General features: G+C 41.3%; 3 protein-coding genes across 3 annotated transcripts; 2 read left to right on the forward strand and 1 right to left on the reverse strand.

Annotated features, from left to right (window-relative positions):
• The first annotated feature begins 5,344 nt into the window (after positions 1–5,344).
• Positions 5,345–8,187, forward strand: echdc1 (enoyl CoA hydratase domain containing 1). The gene is made up of 7 exons (XM_063879592.1): positions 5,345–5,384; positions 6,028–6,093; positions 6,585–6,760; positions 6,890–7,032; positions 7,166–7,218; positions 7,346–7,426; positions 7,513–8,187. Exons 2-7 carry the CDS (start codon positions 6,029–6,031, stop codon positions 7,916–7,918), a joined length of 924 nt encoding a protein of 307 aa, XP_063735662.1. The 5' UTR covers positions 5,345–5,384; position 6,028; the 3' UTR covers positions 7,919–8,187.
• Positions 8,188–9,637: 1,450 nt separating this feature from the next.
• Positions 9,638–13,546, reverse strand: LOC134861488 (E3 ubiquitin-protein ligase rnf146-like). Its single transcript, XM_063878724.1, has 3 exons — positions 13,352–13,546; positions 12,659–12,722; positions 9,638–12,318 (listed from the first exon to the last, which is right to left on the reverse strand). Exon 3 carries the CDS (start codon positions 12,304–12,306, stop codon positions 11,158–11,160), a length of 1,149 nt encoding a protein of 382 aa, XP_063734794.1. The 5' UTR covers positions 12,307–12,318; positions 12,659–12,722; positions 13,352–13,546; the 3' UTR covers positions 9,638–11,157.
• Positions 13,541–15,102, forward strand: mdh2 (malate dehydrogenase 2, NAD (mitochondrial)). Its single transcript, XM_063878725.1, has one exon. The coding sequence runs from the start codon at positions 13,663–13,665 to the stop codon at positions 14,674–14,676; it is 1,014 nt and encodes a 337-aa protein (XP_063734795.1). The 5' UTR covers positions 13,541–13,662; the 3' UTR covers positions 14,677–15,102.
• The last annotated feature ends 227 nt before the right edge of the window (positions 15,103–15,329 follow it).

A 15,329-nucleotide genomic window follows, 5' to 3' on the forward strand; every position in this document is an offset into this window, starting at 1 on the left:
GCCTTGCCACTGTGCAGTGCCCTGCTTTAGGCCCTTTCAACCCTTAACCTACAATAAGGAATAATGAAATAAATTCTTAACATCAATCAAACATGGCACACGATATTTCTGCATCAAGAGGAGTACTCGGTGACCCTTCCTAAAGATGAAGCACCAGAACTAAAGGACTGTCTGGCTGCTTTAATCTCTTACGCTCTCATGTCTGCTGGTGTCACTGATGTCTGCCTCTGATTAATGGCTGCAGAGGGACCGTCCATCCCTTTGACAGAGTTTTATGTCTGTGTATGTATTCCTCCATGAACGCAGTCCAAATGTATCTTATTTAATTTTTCTCACTGTGTAATGAGGACCATTTCACTTATTTATGTTTCTGTTCGCTTCTATTGAAATACCTGTCTTTCACATTTTTTCTGCGCTGTCTGGAAAACAAATCACATTTCAACACGTACACATTCACTTACATAAACATAGAAAGGCACACACACGCAAGCTTACACATCCTTGGCCCTGAGCGGCACGGACACCTAACCCCTCACCCTGAATCCTGGCACCCACATGTCTGACGGAAATAACAGGTGCGACAATGTTATGGTGCCAGAAACCCTACCCTGGCGCTGATTTAAATATAAATATTGTCATCCTCTCTCTGATTCCTAGCCCAGTGCTGTGTTGGCTGTCTCACTGTTTTCCTGTGTCAAGGCCGGGCGGCAGCGTGGACTCCCTGTACTGGCCTGTGCTCAAGTCTGGAGATTTCCAGATGCTCAAACCATTTATAAAACCAGTACTTACTGTTTTGATTCCAGTGCTGCTGAAAAACACAATAATACTGGAAAGAATTTATGGCGCAATCTGTATTTTAACTTGCAAACATACGACTGTAGTTTCAGCCAGAGACAAGGGGCTGATCAGACTGTTATATTCATCCTCTTACAACCTTGAGTAAAAGATTTTTTAAACCACCATACATTTTATTTTTCAATTTTCACTCACTACACTATGCACAGGAATTCCTGTTAGCAGTTTTAGTGGATAATGTCAAGGCAACATTTATGATACTTCCTTATTGTGTTGCAGTATACAGTGCATCTGGAAAGTATTCACACTCCTTCACTTTTTCCACATTTTGTTATGTTGCAGTCTTATTTCAAAATGGATTAAAAATGTTCTCAACATTCGACACGAAATACCCTATTATGACAAAGTGTAAAAAAATGTTTAGAATATGTTGCAAAGGTATATATATAAAAAAAATGACACATCATTTGCAAATGGAAGAAGTTTGAACCTCCAGGACTCTTCCTAGAACTGGTTGCCCGGCCAACCTGAGCAATCAGGGGAGAAGTTCCTTGATCAGAGAGGTGACCATGTACCCGATCATCACTCTGACAGAACTCCAGTGTACCTCTGTGGAGATGGGAGAACCTTCCAGAAGAACAACCATCTCTGCAGCACTCAGACCAATCAGGCCTTTATGGTAGAGTGGCCAGAAGGAAGCCACTACTCAGTAAAAGGCACCTGAAAGCCTGCATGGAGTCTCAGACCATGAGAAACAAAATTCTCTGGTCTGATGAAACCAAGATTAAACTCTTTGGCCTAAATGCAAAGCCTCATGTCTGGAGGAAACCAGGCACCGCTCATCAGCTGGTCAACACCATCCCTACAGTGAAGCATGGTGGTGGGAGACAAGTCAGGATCAAGGGAGAGATTGATGCAGCAATGTACAGTGCAAAGAGATCCTTGATGAAACCCTGCTCCAGAACACTCTGGACCTCAGACTGGGGTGAAGGTTCACCTTTCAACAGGACAACGACCCTAAGCACAAAGCCAAGATAACAAAGGAGTGGCTTTGGGACAAGTCTGGGAAATGTCCTTGAGTGGCCCAGCCAGAGCCCAGGCCTGAACCCGATCGAACATCTCTGGAGAGATTTGAAAATGGCTGTACACCGACACTCCCCATCCAACCTGATGGAAGTGGAAACAATCTGTAAAGAAGAATGGGAGAAACTGCACAAAGACAGGTGTGCCAAGCTTGTAGCATCATACTCAAGAAGACTTGAGGCTGTAATTGCTGCCAAATGTGCTTCAACAAAGTATTGAGTGAAGGGTGTGAATACTTATGTACATGTGATATATGAGTGTGTTATTTTTAATACCTTTGCAAAAATAAAATAAAAAGCTTTTTCCACTTTGTCATTATGGGGTATTGTGTGTAGAATGTTGAGAAAACATAATAATTTCATCCATTTTGGAATAAGGCTGTACCATAACAAAATGTCGAAAAAGTGAAGGAGTGTGAATACTTTTCCGGATGCACTGTACATTAAAAAATGTGCACAGCCTTAAAGACAGCTCTAAGTCATCATTAGCGCTATGTCATGGTACATGGTCCTGTATTCAATGCTCGGTATGGTTTTAAATGTGCATTTATCTTCTAATGGTTGTGCTTTGTGAGTTTCTGTCAACATGTCCCAGTTGCTGCTGGAAAAGTACTCATTGGCCCTCGAAGTGTCTCCCACTGGCCCTCTGCCCTCCTCTCAGGAAACCTCCAGGACCCTTAGAGTCTCTGGCACCTGCCAACCTGCCATTCTTCCTGCCCTGAAATAGACCCTTACTGGCACTTATCCGCATCTGTGTGTGTGTGTAAGTGTGTGTGTGTGTGTGTGTGTGTGTGTGTGTGTGTGTGTGTGTGTGTGTGTGTGTGTGTGTGTGTGTGTGTGTGTGTGTGTGTGTGTGTGTGTGTGTGTCTGTGTGTGTGTGTGTGTGTGTGTGTGTGTGTGTGTGTGTGTGTGTGTGTGTGTGTGTGTCTGTGTGTGTGTGTGTGTTTGTGTGTGTGTTTTCTTATCTTGGAAGTTGGTATAGTGCCATGCCGACTGCAGCACATTCCCTGACTTCCTTTGGAGCCCCGGACAGCTGTATATCGATCCATACACTTGATGCATCACTTTAGAGGCCTCATACACACACTGTAACACACACATGCTAACAAATACATTTATGCACACATATAGACAAATGTGTCAAATGTGTATCTCTCTCTCTCTTCTTCCTATTAGCCAGTTTGTCATTTCAGACAGGCCTCCATTATCAGCTGGAGTCTGCAGATGGATCGCTGATATCCGGTTTTATTATAAAACAATAAAAACAGAAGGCTCTCTCTCTCTCTCTCTCTCTCTCTCTCTCTCTCTCTCTCTCTCGAAGAAGAAGAAGAAGAAGAAGAAGAAGAAGAAGAAGAAGAAGAAGAAGAAGAAGAAGAAGAAGAAGAAGAAGAAGAAGAAGAAGAAGAAGAAGAAGAAGAAGAAGAAGAAGAAGAAGAAGAAGAAGAAGAATCGGAATGACATTTTATAAAATACTTTGTAGTAAAATAATCCCTTATACACACTTGTGGGTGACTTTAGAAAAAGTTATGTGCAAATCAAGGCCTCTATGTTCTCCAGGTGATATTTGAGACAGGTTGCCGGCTAGCTGACTTGATTTAAGTACTGTACTGAGCATGAAGAAGAGTCAGCGTGTCTGGAATGCCTGCCTGTGATGCATCCCACCGACCTTTTTGAATTCCTTCCCTACTTTTAAATAGACCAGAGAGCGAGGTATGGACTTCTGACAGTCTTGGATACAGTACACTGTATCCTTGACGATGACCTGTTATGTCTGTAGTAAGTCATGAATGGTTCCACAAGGACACCCATGTTGGGAAAAATTGGTTATTACACACACATAATATAGGGTCAAATGTTATGCTTCACTGTCGCTTAACAGCTAGTAAATAATTACACTTTTAAGGGTATGTGCAAAATTATCTAGCATGAGTGATTCATTTGTATATATTTATCAAACCATGTCCTCCCAAAGTAGAATTTGTAAGTGTTTATTCAGCGATGGTTGTTGAAAACTTTACAAGGAGTGGGAGTTTTATATCATATGCAACAGAAATTGGCCCTGATGCAATGATGCTTAGTTTTACTTTTTGTACATTAGGTATATTATGATGCTATGACCTTTGTACTTTACTGAAGATTTTACATGCATGAGTTTTATTTGTATTTCTTCTTTGATTCAAGTAAAAGACCTGTACAAGACAATGTCATTTTTGCTACACTTTTTATTGATAAACTTTCTGGAATTCTCAGTGATTGTATGTTTTCACAAATATGTTCAGGGCTGTGAATACTGTTAGAGGATGTGTGGATAGAGGTGAAGGATTGATATGCTCCAAATTACCATAGATCAGACTACTGGACAGGAAGTGTCTGATCTTCCCTCTGTTTGACTTCCTTTTCCTGAATATCTTTTGGTCTTTATATCGTCCTTATTTTTGAAAGCCTGTTTTTTCTCACAGTCTAAACACCCTTGTATCTTACTTTTCACTCACTGAACATCACACGTACATCATTACACAGATGCATTGGTTATACACAGACTAATTATGTTAATAACACATTCAAGTCTGTGTCAATTTATGTATGTCGGTGTTTGCACAGTACTATGATCTCAGAACAATTCACACTTTTTATTACCTTTCAGAACGATGTAAATCCCTCTTGGGATGATATAACGTGTTTCTAGGGGATAATGGCAAAAGTGCAAAGCTAGAACTCAACTATTGCCCATAGTTCAAAAGTAAGAGTGTATTTGCATGACCCTTAATCGTGACCTCTGTTTTGATATTATTACAACATTTTGTATCTTTGAAAACAATACCTATTATGTTCATTTAAAGACATTTGGTTTGGTTATAGGGCTTGGCTGCACATGAAACAAAATCCTACAGCAGGTTTTTGTTTGACTTTTTATTGACTTGGAGCTGTCCACAGGAATATTAAGTTTAAGTATATGTATTATTACATATTTATTAGTTCATGAGCCAAAGAGAAATGCTACTTTGCTGTTTTACCTTCACACGAAACACAGTATAATTATGAAAACGGTTAATGTTAATATAATTTTCGGCTGCCTTTTGTCAATTCTGTAATATCACTCAGAGACCTGTGTTGTTTTAATCCCAGTGTCAATACAACTGAATAAGGACATCTGTGAGGGCCAGTACACAGTATTCTGTGTTTACACACTTATGACAGACAAAGAGCAGTTCTCTCTTTGCGGTGCATTGCCAATGTTGCTTTCATGCTGAAAAATACCTTCAAGCCTGCAGAGTGTTGTGTAAAATGTGTGTTTGGCCCAGATACAATATGATAAATGAATTAATTTGCCTTAATTCAAGATTTAATACTAGTTTTCAAATGTACCAGTTGTTTTTTGGTATTATTTTGCCCCCCCGTGGCGATCTTGAGGAACTACATTTGTGTTTCAGCGAGCTTCTTCCGAAGAGCTCTAGTTTCCGGTGGGACACATTTCAGGGTGACACCAGGCGAATGTCAATAAGCAAGGTTGGTGTTGGATTATTTTGTTGCTCAGTGGTTTGTTGTCATTAAACTGTGGTGGCATTACGAAATGTATTTCTCTGCTCTTCTTTGTATGAGTTGGCTATTGGCCTACACATTTAAGTTAGAAAGACATACTTTGTATTTCGATAAAAAAACATTGAATAGTTACGACGTTGAAGTTTTATGTTGGATATTATCATTCATTCATCGGTTTCTACATCGGTTTCACAGACAGACCATCAATAAATTGCCGTTTGAATGACACAAAACCAAAGTCATTTTCATTCGCGGAAATTATTCTTTAGAAAATCTAATAAATGTGCCTCATGTGACACCTTTGATAACTGATGTTTCATGAATGTATCTGGTAAAACATTTATTTATGGAAGCTATCTAAGAATAGATGACTGTTAATCCATACCATATACAAATAACTACACTACACTAGACAAATAAGACACATATTTTAGTCCAGCTTTTATTGTATATGAATATTTAAATAAAAAATCATTTCTTTTTCGGATGATGTTCAGCAGACGACCCCTGTCTTTAAACATTGTTCCCACTTATATATAAATTATGTCTTAACAATTTAAGGTAAAATTGAATATTTTACCCCATATTTTCCATCTCCATGCTGTTGTAGGATGGTGCTGTGTGCAGTAAGGCGGCAACTTCTAAGCAGCAGCAGCACCTGTGGAGCCTGGGCTAGGTAAGGGAGTAGGCCTATACAGTAGAGAGCTGAAGCCACATTATTTGTTCACAAAAAAACCACAACCAAAATGCCTGTCATAGGCGCTTAGAAATACCATTCTACAAAAGTAATACATCTTTGATTCTGACTACTGACTACATTAACAATCTGAGATGGTTCCTTCTCATTTGTTACAAGTTTGTTTGTGTGGCTTTGTACCATGACCCTTCAGGCTGATTTACTAAGGGAGTTCATTAATCACGAGCACCACAAGTATGATTTGATTTCCATCAGGCAGTTTTGCATACCACTGGTTTATACTAAAATTACACATAACTCATTTTCAGTTTGATTTGAATTAGTTAATCATTTAACTATAAGCACACATCTGATCATGTACACAACAACAGTTCCTCTTTTCCTATTCCACTGTAAGGGGCTGGATCTGCATATAGATCACCTGCGATTGGTTAGAGTTAAATAAACTTTAAAAATGATGTTCCTACAAGGTTTCTGCAGAGACAGGGCAGGATGTTTGTGTACTCCAGCATACATGGCTTCAACCAGGAGGAGATCCAAGAGAAGCTGCAGGCCTTTCCCGGAGGATCCATTGACCTACTCACACAGGAGTCTGGCCTCGCAGTTCTAACCATCAACTACCCCTCCCGCATGAATGCCTTCTCTGGTAACATGACAGGGCATTTAAAAACTACCAGATTCACTAGTGCAGATTTGGATTAAACTCAATTGTAAACTATCATAAACAGTACATATCATCCCAGTTAAATATTTTCACTTTTTTCTTTCCTCCCAGGCAGTATGATGGTAGATCTGGAGGAGAGGGTGAGTCAGCTGGAGGGCTGGACAGACGGTAAAGGCCTCATAGTCCAGGGTGCTTCGGGTACCTTCTGCTCTGGATCGGACCTCAACGCTGTCAGGGCCATATCCAACCCACAGGTAGCACAGCAACAACAGGATTTAAAGCAGTGATTATAAATCTTACCCTTGTTTATTGATGCAATCAGTCTGTTTGCCTGTGTCTCTTTACGTTTTAAAAAAAAAAAAAATTATGTTTTTCCTCGCCTTGTAGGATGGGATGAAGATGTGTATGTTTATGCAGAATACTCTTACAAGACTACTCAGGTAAGGGCTCTCTTTTTTCTAATGTCTTGCAAATAAAAATGCAGGCTAAATCAGCATCAACCAGTCGGAGTTTAGCTGTAATATAATGTGCATTCAGTACATTTACAGAAAAATGTCCTCAGTGCAGGCTGCCTCTGATCTCTGTTGCTCTGGTGGAGGGGAGAGCTCTGGGAGGAGGTGCAGAACTCAGCACTGCCTGCGATTTCAGGTGAATACGTACATCTTTACATCATCACGTTTCATCCAAACAAACACTGATAATAATCTAACTTGTGTCTGTCATCTCTCTCATAGGTTAATGGCATCTGGCAGTGTGATCCAGTTTGTACATAAACACATGGGCTTGGTCCCAGGCTGGGGCGGTGCCGCTCGACTTGTCCGCATTGTGGGAAGCCAGAATGCGCTTAAGCTGCTAGGTGGTGCTGTAAAAGTGGATCCAGAACTCGCCTTGCAGATTGGACTGGCAGATGACATTTTGCAGGAGGAGGGTACAGGCACTCCCCTACAGCGGGCTGAAAACTGGCTTAGTATCTATACAAAAGGACCTGCCCCAGTGATCCAGGCTGTGAAGAAAGTGGTGCTGTCAGGCAGAGAGCTCCTTCTGTCTGAGGCTCTGAGGACAGAGAAGGATGTATTTGGGACGGTGTGGGGGGGCCCAGCTAACCTGCAGGCTCTGGCCAGCAAGTCCAAACACAGATGAGAGACAGTCAGTGGCTCAGATCAGCCAAGATCTTCAACTCAGACATTTGTGGATATCTCTTTACACATCTGAATTGTTTGGAAGAGAACTGCTACAGAGTGACATCAATAAACTATTTAGTTATTTTGTGTACTATAGACATTTACAAATGCTTCTTATGATTTATGTGTAAAAAATGTGGACTCTGGAAATGTAGAGGCAAAGAAAAAAGGGTTTTACTTTGTTTGAAACTTCATCATTTCAATAAATCAGCTGTCATACACTCATTATTGAAGATCAGTCATTATCGCATGCTTTAATGGTTGTGATGTATTTTATTTTTATCTCTATGTGACATTGTTCCTACTTATCACAAGCAAGGAGTCAACATACAAATATAAACACAAAGATGCTGATAATGGGATTTATTTTGGTAATATTGCAAACAAACTATTGTTTCCAGGTATAAAACTGAATTAAAAGAATAAATAACTCCATTGTTGTTGCATTGGGGTTATATTTTAAATACTGCACGCTACAGCCTTCTTTACAACAAAATATTTGGAGAATCTAATGTCAGTGGACCTTACATTTTTTTGGTTTCGGTAGAACTCCCTATAATGCTGCAGTATACAGAAGTATAGTATTTAACAGTGCTGTATGATTCCATGGGTTTTATGTTTTTAGTTTGGATGAAAGCAAGGACCTTAAAAACTCCTGTTCCCAATCTTCCAAATCACTTCTGTCCATTAGAAAAGCACATGAACTCCAGGTCGCCTGAAAATGTGATTATGTTGATGATTAGATCATGGCAGACAGACAGCAGCAGCATGCAGAGACTGACAAGGTATAACAAGCACAAAGCAGCAGCATCTCTCTGCACGACTTACAGTAATGTTACTTTCCTCTTTACCTCAGGTTTGTAGGTTAGTTCAGATTCCTCTGCAGTCACAGTGTGTCATTGTGTAGTCGCTCATCCTGGTGTTCTCATTCTTTCTATTCTACTAAAAAGCATGTGAAAAAAACTAAAGCACAATGCTGCAAAAACACAACCAATTTGCATACTTTTTCAGTTTTTAATTTGTAGTTTGTTTATTTCACATTCTAAAATATGCCAGTACAGTGAAAGGTTGGAACAGGACGAGCGCTGGAGGATGCCAAGCCTTTATCTCCTGTTCCCCTCCCAGAGGTCATGTTTCCTGGCAGACACCCAGCTGAGGCCTGAAAGCTGCTGTGGTCTGAATACCAAACACCTACAAGGTGAGTGAGAGGAAAGTCATGAGTTGTATTCTTTATGATATAAAGAATATAAATGATATTCAATGACATATAGAGGAGAGGCTGTGTTGCATTTGTGGACATCATAGTAAACAGCGTCTTTCTCCTTGTTACATCTGTTGAGAACATCTATAGCTATGTAGGGAAACCACTGTCACTGTCCCTCATTCTGCAATATGCAGTTTTTTTTTTTTATCTCACTGCCTTTTATATATTTTTCATATGATTAATATATATTAAATATCTCAGCTGTGCATGCAGTAGAAATTATTATATATATATTTTTTAACTTGAGCTGGTAGGAGAAAAAGCTAAAATCTTACTGCATAATGACACCAGTGATAGTCCTACTTATTTAACACTCAATATAAATCTGTTAAATGTTAAATTAATTGGCATGTATTCTTTAACCCAGTTAAAATACCAGAAAATATACTAACAATCAGAGACAAAAGCCCAAGATTTATCATTTTAGGATGATGAACTGACACAATTTATTCTTAAATTACAAACCATGTAACAAAAAAAGTTGCCAAGCGAAAATACGGACACAAACTTTATTCTTCAGAATGAAAAAGCTAAGACTGAGCTGATGATGTAAGCATGAAAGAAATATAAAAGTAACACAAAACTTGAAATCTCTGCAGGATGGCCAATAGCATTAGCATGTTGTTGTTCTCTTACTGCCTTAGACATCGTACAGATTTACAACCATAGGAAACAAAAACAAAAATAAACACAAATGAAAAACATTGACTCAAACAACGCAAAATAAAAGCAATTCTCATCATCCTGCCAACCTGTAGTGTTTAAATAACTCTCTCTTCAAACATGCACTAATCACAAAACTTTAGAAACACACCAATTGAGAATACTTTAGTCGGGACAATACAAATTTTAATGAGGCTGCAGAGGCCTCAACATCTTTAAAAAGGGAAACACTGATACTTTACATTAAAATGCCAATTATTTAAAGTTGCGAAAGGTTATGCAAATGTCAATTTTTCAATGGAAACCATTAGCAGGTAGTTCGATAATCCTGTGGGCTCCTGAATTACAATGTTGTAGCACATTCAGTGTGAAATTTATATACCCAAAATGCGTAACTTCCTTTCCTTTTTTTTCTGGAAAAATAACTTCAAAATGTTCTTCAAACCAAAATGACACACTTTCAAAAGTTAGTTTAAATTTCCAGATTTTTCAAGGAAAAGCATTCATGATCAGTTAAATCTGAAGTAAGGGAGTCATGTAAGGGAACAAGTTATCATGATTGAATTATTTGCATGAGTAGTCAGATGATTGAGCTCCAAGAAGCCCATATCGACGTCTTATGTTAGCTGAGAGAGTTAAAGTGAAGTTGATTAGAATGATAATGATAAGGACACAGTTCCATTTCCAGGAGTAACTACCCCATTATGCTTTCAAATGTCACAGATCTGGCTAAGACTCCCAGCGACCCTCTGGGTATCGTGATAATCAATTTCAACACTTGAATATCTAGGAAAAGCAGAAGCAGGAAGACAAGTCATATTTACCTTTTAAGTCCCACTTTTCTGGATTTTATAAAGAACACTATCTGCCTGCAACAAAATGGCCAAAAGTGACACACAGTTGGTGTGTTACCTCGCATCATGTGCTTGATATAGACAGTTATGAGAAGTCACGGCTCATATCAACCTGCTGTGCATCTGACTCATTACCATTCTGTACCTCCTGTTTCTGTACTAGAACATTAAACCCAACATTATTTGTCCTGGCTAGGTTTGTATTGACTGCCAAATCATACAGACATATCCAGAGCCTTGCGAGCCAAATTCGACTGTTAAAATGTGGTTGTTTACCTAAAAACATGGGAGTTTGTTTTGCCTAATCTCTCTTTCACAGCGCAATCTACCCACATCTGACCTGTGACAGCATACAGCGAGGAATAAATTAATGAAATGGAACATGGCCATTTGGTGGTGATGTTTTAATCGCAGACTTCACACTTCAGTCACTGTACACTGGCCGTCAGGCATTCTGGATCTGCCACTGCTACTGGATGAAGAAGGGGGAGAGGCGGACTCAGCACCTGGAGGGGCTCTGTTCGCTGGATTCAGTCTTTGCCTCCGTGGCCGATCCTCCCAGGGCTCCACTCGCTCTCCATCTCCCCCATCCTCTTCCTCATCCTCCTCTTCATCCTCATCGTCGCTCCAGTCTCCAGAGCCAGACTCGTCCACAGACGTGAGAGGGTCAGAGGACCTTGAGGGTGAGGCCTCCTCTTCCTCGTCTTCTTCCTCTCCTTCCCCTGCCTCAGACCGCTCATGGGAGCGTGTGGGCCTGGGGCTGACTTGCAGCTGGGAGAGAGCATCCTCCAGAGTGGGGCTGCTGCTGCTGCTTGGCTGACCACCAAGGGAGACAGGGGGTCTGGCTGTAACGGTGGAGGGGATACCTGTGACCTGCTGCTGTGCACCAGCCAATGTGGTATCAGCCCCATCAGCAGAGTTTTCTCGACCAGCTGCCCCTATAGCCCCAGAGACAGCCTCAGTGTCCAAACGCAGTCCCGCCACTCCCTTCTTGGGGATATCCAAAACGTCCCTCTTAATCTTGCGTCTACGGCCATGCTCATTGCGTCTGTACTGCACCATGTTCTCCAAATCAGCTACATACAAAAAACCAGCAATCAGCATTTCAGCTGTTTTCTTGCCCTTAGAGAAAGCGTCCTCCAGCTCGCGGCTGGTTCGCTCGTCATACTGCCACCAACCATTACGGCCTTCATAATACCAGGCGTGATCACTTGCCGCCCCAGCCCGGCCTCCCGCTGATGCTTTCAGCTCCTCCGGAGAGAGAAGTGTAGGCCTTTCCAGGAAGTCATCGGGTACCTCCTGTCTGCAGAGGGCACAGCGTTTGCTCTGCCAGGATGCTCCCTTCACACACAGGAAACAGAAGACGTGATGGCATGGTAGCTGGACAGGGTGGACGCAGCTTTGTAGACAGATGGCACACTCTGGTACCGGAAGTGCAGGAGATGAGTTGCTGGAGCCAGCGCATGACGATTCAGCACTGTTCCCACTTCCTCCACCACTGTTGCTGCCTTTCTTACTGGATGGAAGCGAGCTAACAGAGTGGTCTACTTCCCCACAACTAGCCATCCTTAGGAAGTACTGAGGAAAGAGGACAATTGTAAATAAAAATATTATATTGGGCCTGTTAGGATAGTTATATTACTCTTTATTGGAGCTGTTGTTAAAAAAATAAAAATCTGTATTTCAAGATGATTATTATTGTAGTTTTACCCACTGAGGTACTGATAACAAGTTCTATATAGATATATATTACTGGCAATAAGCATTTTAAAGCACATTTAACATTGAATTGCATGTTTCTGAAACTTAAAAGCAAACAGTCCCAAGGTAATGTCCAATTTAGAATCATGAATATCCAAAGATACCCTAGTCGATATGGCATCTGTAATATAAAACAAGGCTGGTATTTGATACTTACTGGAAATACCCTTAATGCTGATGTATCATTAGGAGAGTTGTTGGACCTTCAAGGTTGCCACTGCCTAAAGGAAAGGAGAAGTTGGTGAAAATATATGATTTGTTTCACTGTTCTGAAGATAAGAACAATTGTGATACACATTATCAAACTATTCCTTACGTAAACGTGACTGTGATAAACTGCACTTTTAGCCTAATATTAAAAGGGATTAGCAACAAATAAGTACGGTAATTCACTTAACTATGACTGAAATGTCGGGGTTAACTTAAGTCTGTTGAACAATGGGCTGCTCTGTTAACTGTGACAACAAACACTGCATTGTGTAAGCTACCTCTATGAGCTAACCCAGTTGGTTTATGACAGCTAACGATCTAATATCCACACTAACAGATGACAGTATAACACACACCTATTTAGTTATGCTTACGTTAGATACATTAACTAAGCAGTTCGTTGTCACCGTTACAAAAGTCTAAACTCAGTCAAACAGTACAGAGGGATTTTCTCGACTAGCAAAGCGACCATAACAATAAGACCTGTTGTAGCTATCCGTGGCTAGGCTGATGGCTGTGACTCCAGCAAATAGACGGAGTTCATCTGACGGCGTTAGCTTATATTAGAAGGGCGGCACAAACAGCAAGGATAAGCATTTCCTCACGAAGAGACAATAAAACGACTGCGCAGGAGACGTACCGTTAGATGCTGCTGTGTTGGTCTGGTGTTCGGTTACAATGCGTGTAACGACACAATTTTCTAATGCTAATCTACCGACATCCAATGTTAACTGGCTTTGTTTTCCTCCGAAAAAGGAGATGAGATAAAGACGACGACGTAACAGTACGTGCTGACGTAATATGACGTCAAATGGTACGACCCTTATATTCTACGCATGACAGTTTACTGTGCTTCCTGTTCACTCGTGGCTAGAGGACGTTGGTGTCACAGAGAAGAAGGGCTCGCCAAGTATTTTTATTTTGCACCTAAGTAAGCGAAGAAGTAACAGAATGTTTGCCCGTGCGGTGAGACCGACCGTGAGCCTGGCTCGGAGCCTTTCTACCTCTTCACAGAACAACGCCAAGGTTGCGGTGCTGGGGGCGTCCGGAGGCATAGGCCAGCCGCTGTCTCTGCTGCTCAAAAACAGCCCCTTGGTGAGCCACCTCTCTCTGTTTGATATCGCCCATACCCCCGGTGTGGCTGCAGATCTCAGCCACATCGAGACGAGGGCCAATGTGACCGGCCACATGGGCCCAGACCAGCTGGATGCTGCTCTGCAAGGCTGCGACGTCGTGGTCATCCCTGCCGGTGTGCCCAGGAAACCCGGCATGACCCGTGATGATCTCTTCAACACCAACGCCACCATTGTAGCCACCTTGGCCGATGCCTGTGCCCGCAACTGCCCCGAGGCTATGATCTGCATCATTGCTAACCCTGTCAACTCCACCATCCCCATTGCATCAGAGGTCATGAAGAAACATGGAGTTTACAACCCCAACCGAATGTTTGGTGTCACAACCTTGGACATTGTCAGAGCCAACGCCTTCGTGGCAGAGCTCAAAGGCCTTGACCCAGCTCGTGTCAACGTACCAGTCATTGGAGGTCATGCTGGGAAGACCATCATTCCCCTCATCTCCCAGTGCACACCAAAGGTAGAGTTCCCTGCTGACCAGCTTGCTGCTCTGACAGGCAGGATCCAGGAGGCCGGCACTGAGGTTGTGAAGGCCAAGGCTGGAGCCGGATCTGCTACCCTGTCTATGGCTTATGCTGGAGCCCGCTTCACCTTCTCTGTCCTGGACGCCATGAATGGAAAGGAAGGTGTGGTGGAATGTGGTTATGTCAGGTCTGAGGAGACAGAGTGCAAGTACTTCTCCACACCTCTTCTTCTGGGAAAGAGCGGCATCGAGAAGAACCTTGGACTGGGCAAGCTGTCCGCCTTCGAGGAGCAGCTGGTCGCTGCAGCCATGACTGAGCTGAAGGCTTCTATCAAGAAGGGCGAGGATTTTGTGGCTAACATGAAGTGAACAGGGAGAATTATGTTGTAAAAACAAATAAAGCAGCAGTTGTGATTGATCATTTGTTCCCTCTCACCTAAAGCCATCTGGGTAAAATTGAAAATCTGTCACAGTGTTTCCTCTTTTTGCTTTCATTTTGACAGTAGAATTCTCTTGATTCAGCAATCCTGGTGTTAACCAAGGTCCATTGTATCATTTCTCTTACCTTCTAAACATGGCTTTCTTGCACTATGATTATTGTACCGTGAATTATATTTTGCAAATGTGAAATTTCAACAAAAAACCATATATTTTCATGTACAGCCTGTATTAATGGGGATTTCTCTGCATTATAAATGAGGAGGAAATAATATCATCATGCCTGTTGATGCTACTGGATGTTACTGATGAACAAAATACTTACTCTACATAAATAAACAATTTACCTTTAAAAAATGATTCCTTGTTTTTGTTTTACAAAAGTAGTTGGCTTTACATTGTATAACTGAGAGACTGACCTTAGTTTTGCTTAGAATGTTAGTTTTCATGAGACAAACTCAGTCTAGTCACAGCAATACATGAGGTATGGGTTAAAATGCACTAAACAAATGTAATAAAAAGGAAGTAATTTAAACCAACTAAACACTATAATCATTTTAATGGAAAATATGTATCTTGACATA

This window comes from Eleginops maclovinus, chromosome 3 (assembly GCF_036324505.1).
Source record: "Eleginops maclovinus isolate JMC-PN-2008 ecotype Puerto Natales chromosome 3, JC_Emac_rtc_rv5, whole genome shotgun sequence".
Lineage (NCBI taxonomy): Eukaryota > Metazoa > Chordata > Actinopteri > Perciformes > Eleginopidae > Eleginops > Eleginops maclovinus.

What these genes read in the sequence shown, in the direction of transcription:
- echdc1 (XM_063879592.1), top strand. Translation starts at nt 6,029, where the DNA reads ATGGTGCTGTGTGCAGTAAGGCGGCAACTTCTAAGCAGCAGCAGCACC. An exon ending in ACCTGTGGAGCCTGGGCTAG is followed by an intron (nt 6,094 to 6,584) that starts GTAAGGGAGTAG and finishes TGTTCCTACAAG; the next exon opens with GTTTCTGCAGAGACAGGGCA. An exon ending in AGCACTGCCTGCGATTTCAG is followed by an intron (nt 7,427 to 7,512) that starts GTGAATACGTAC and finishes TCTCTCTCATAG; the next exon opens with GTTAATGGCATCTGGCAGTG.
- LOC134861488 (XM_063878724.1), bottom strand. Translation starts at nt 12,306, where the DNA reads ATGGCTAGTTGTGGGGAAGTAGACCACTCTGTTAGCTCGCTTCCATCC.
- mdh2 (XM_063878725.1), top strand. Translation starts at nt 13,663, where the DNA reads ATGTTTGCCCGTGCGGTGAGACCGACCGTGAGCCTGGCTCGGAGCCTT.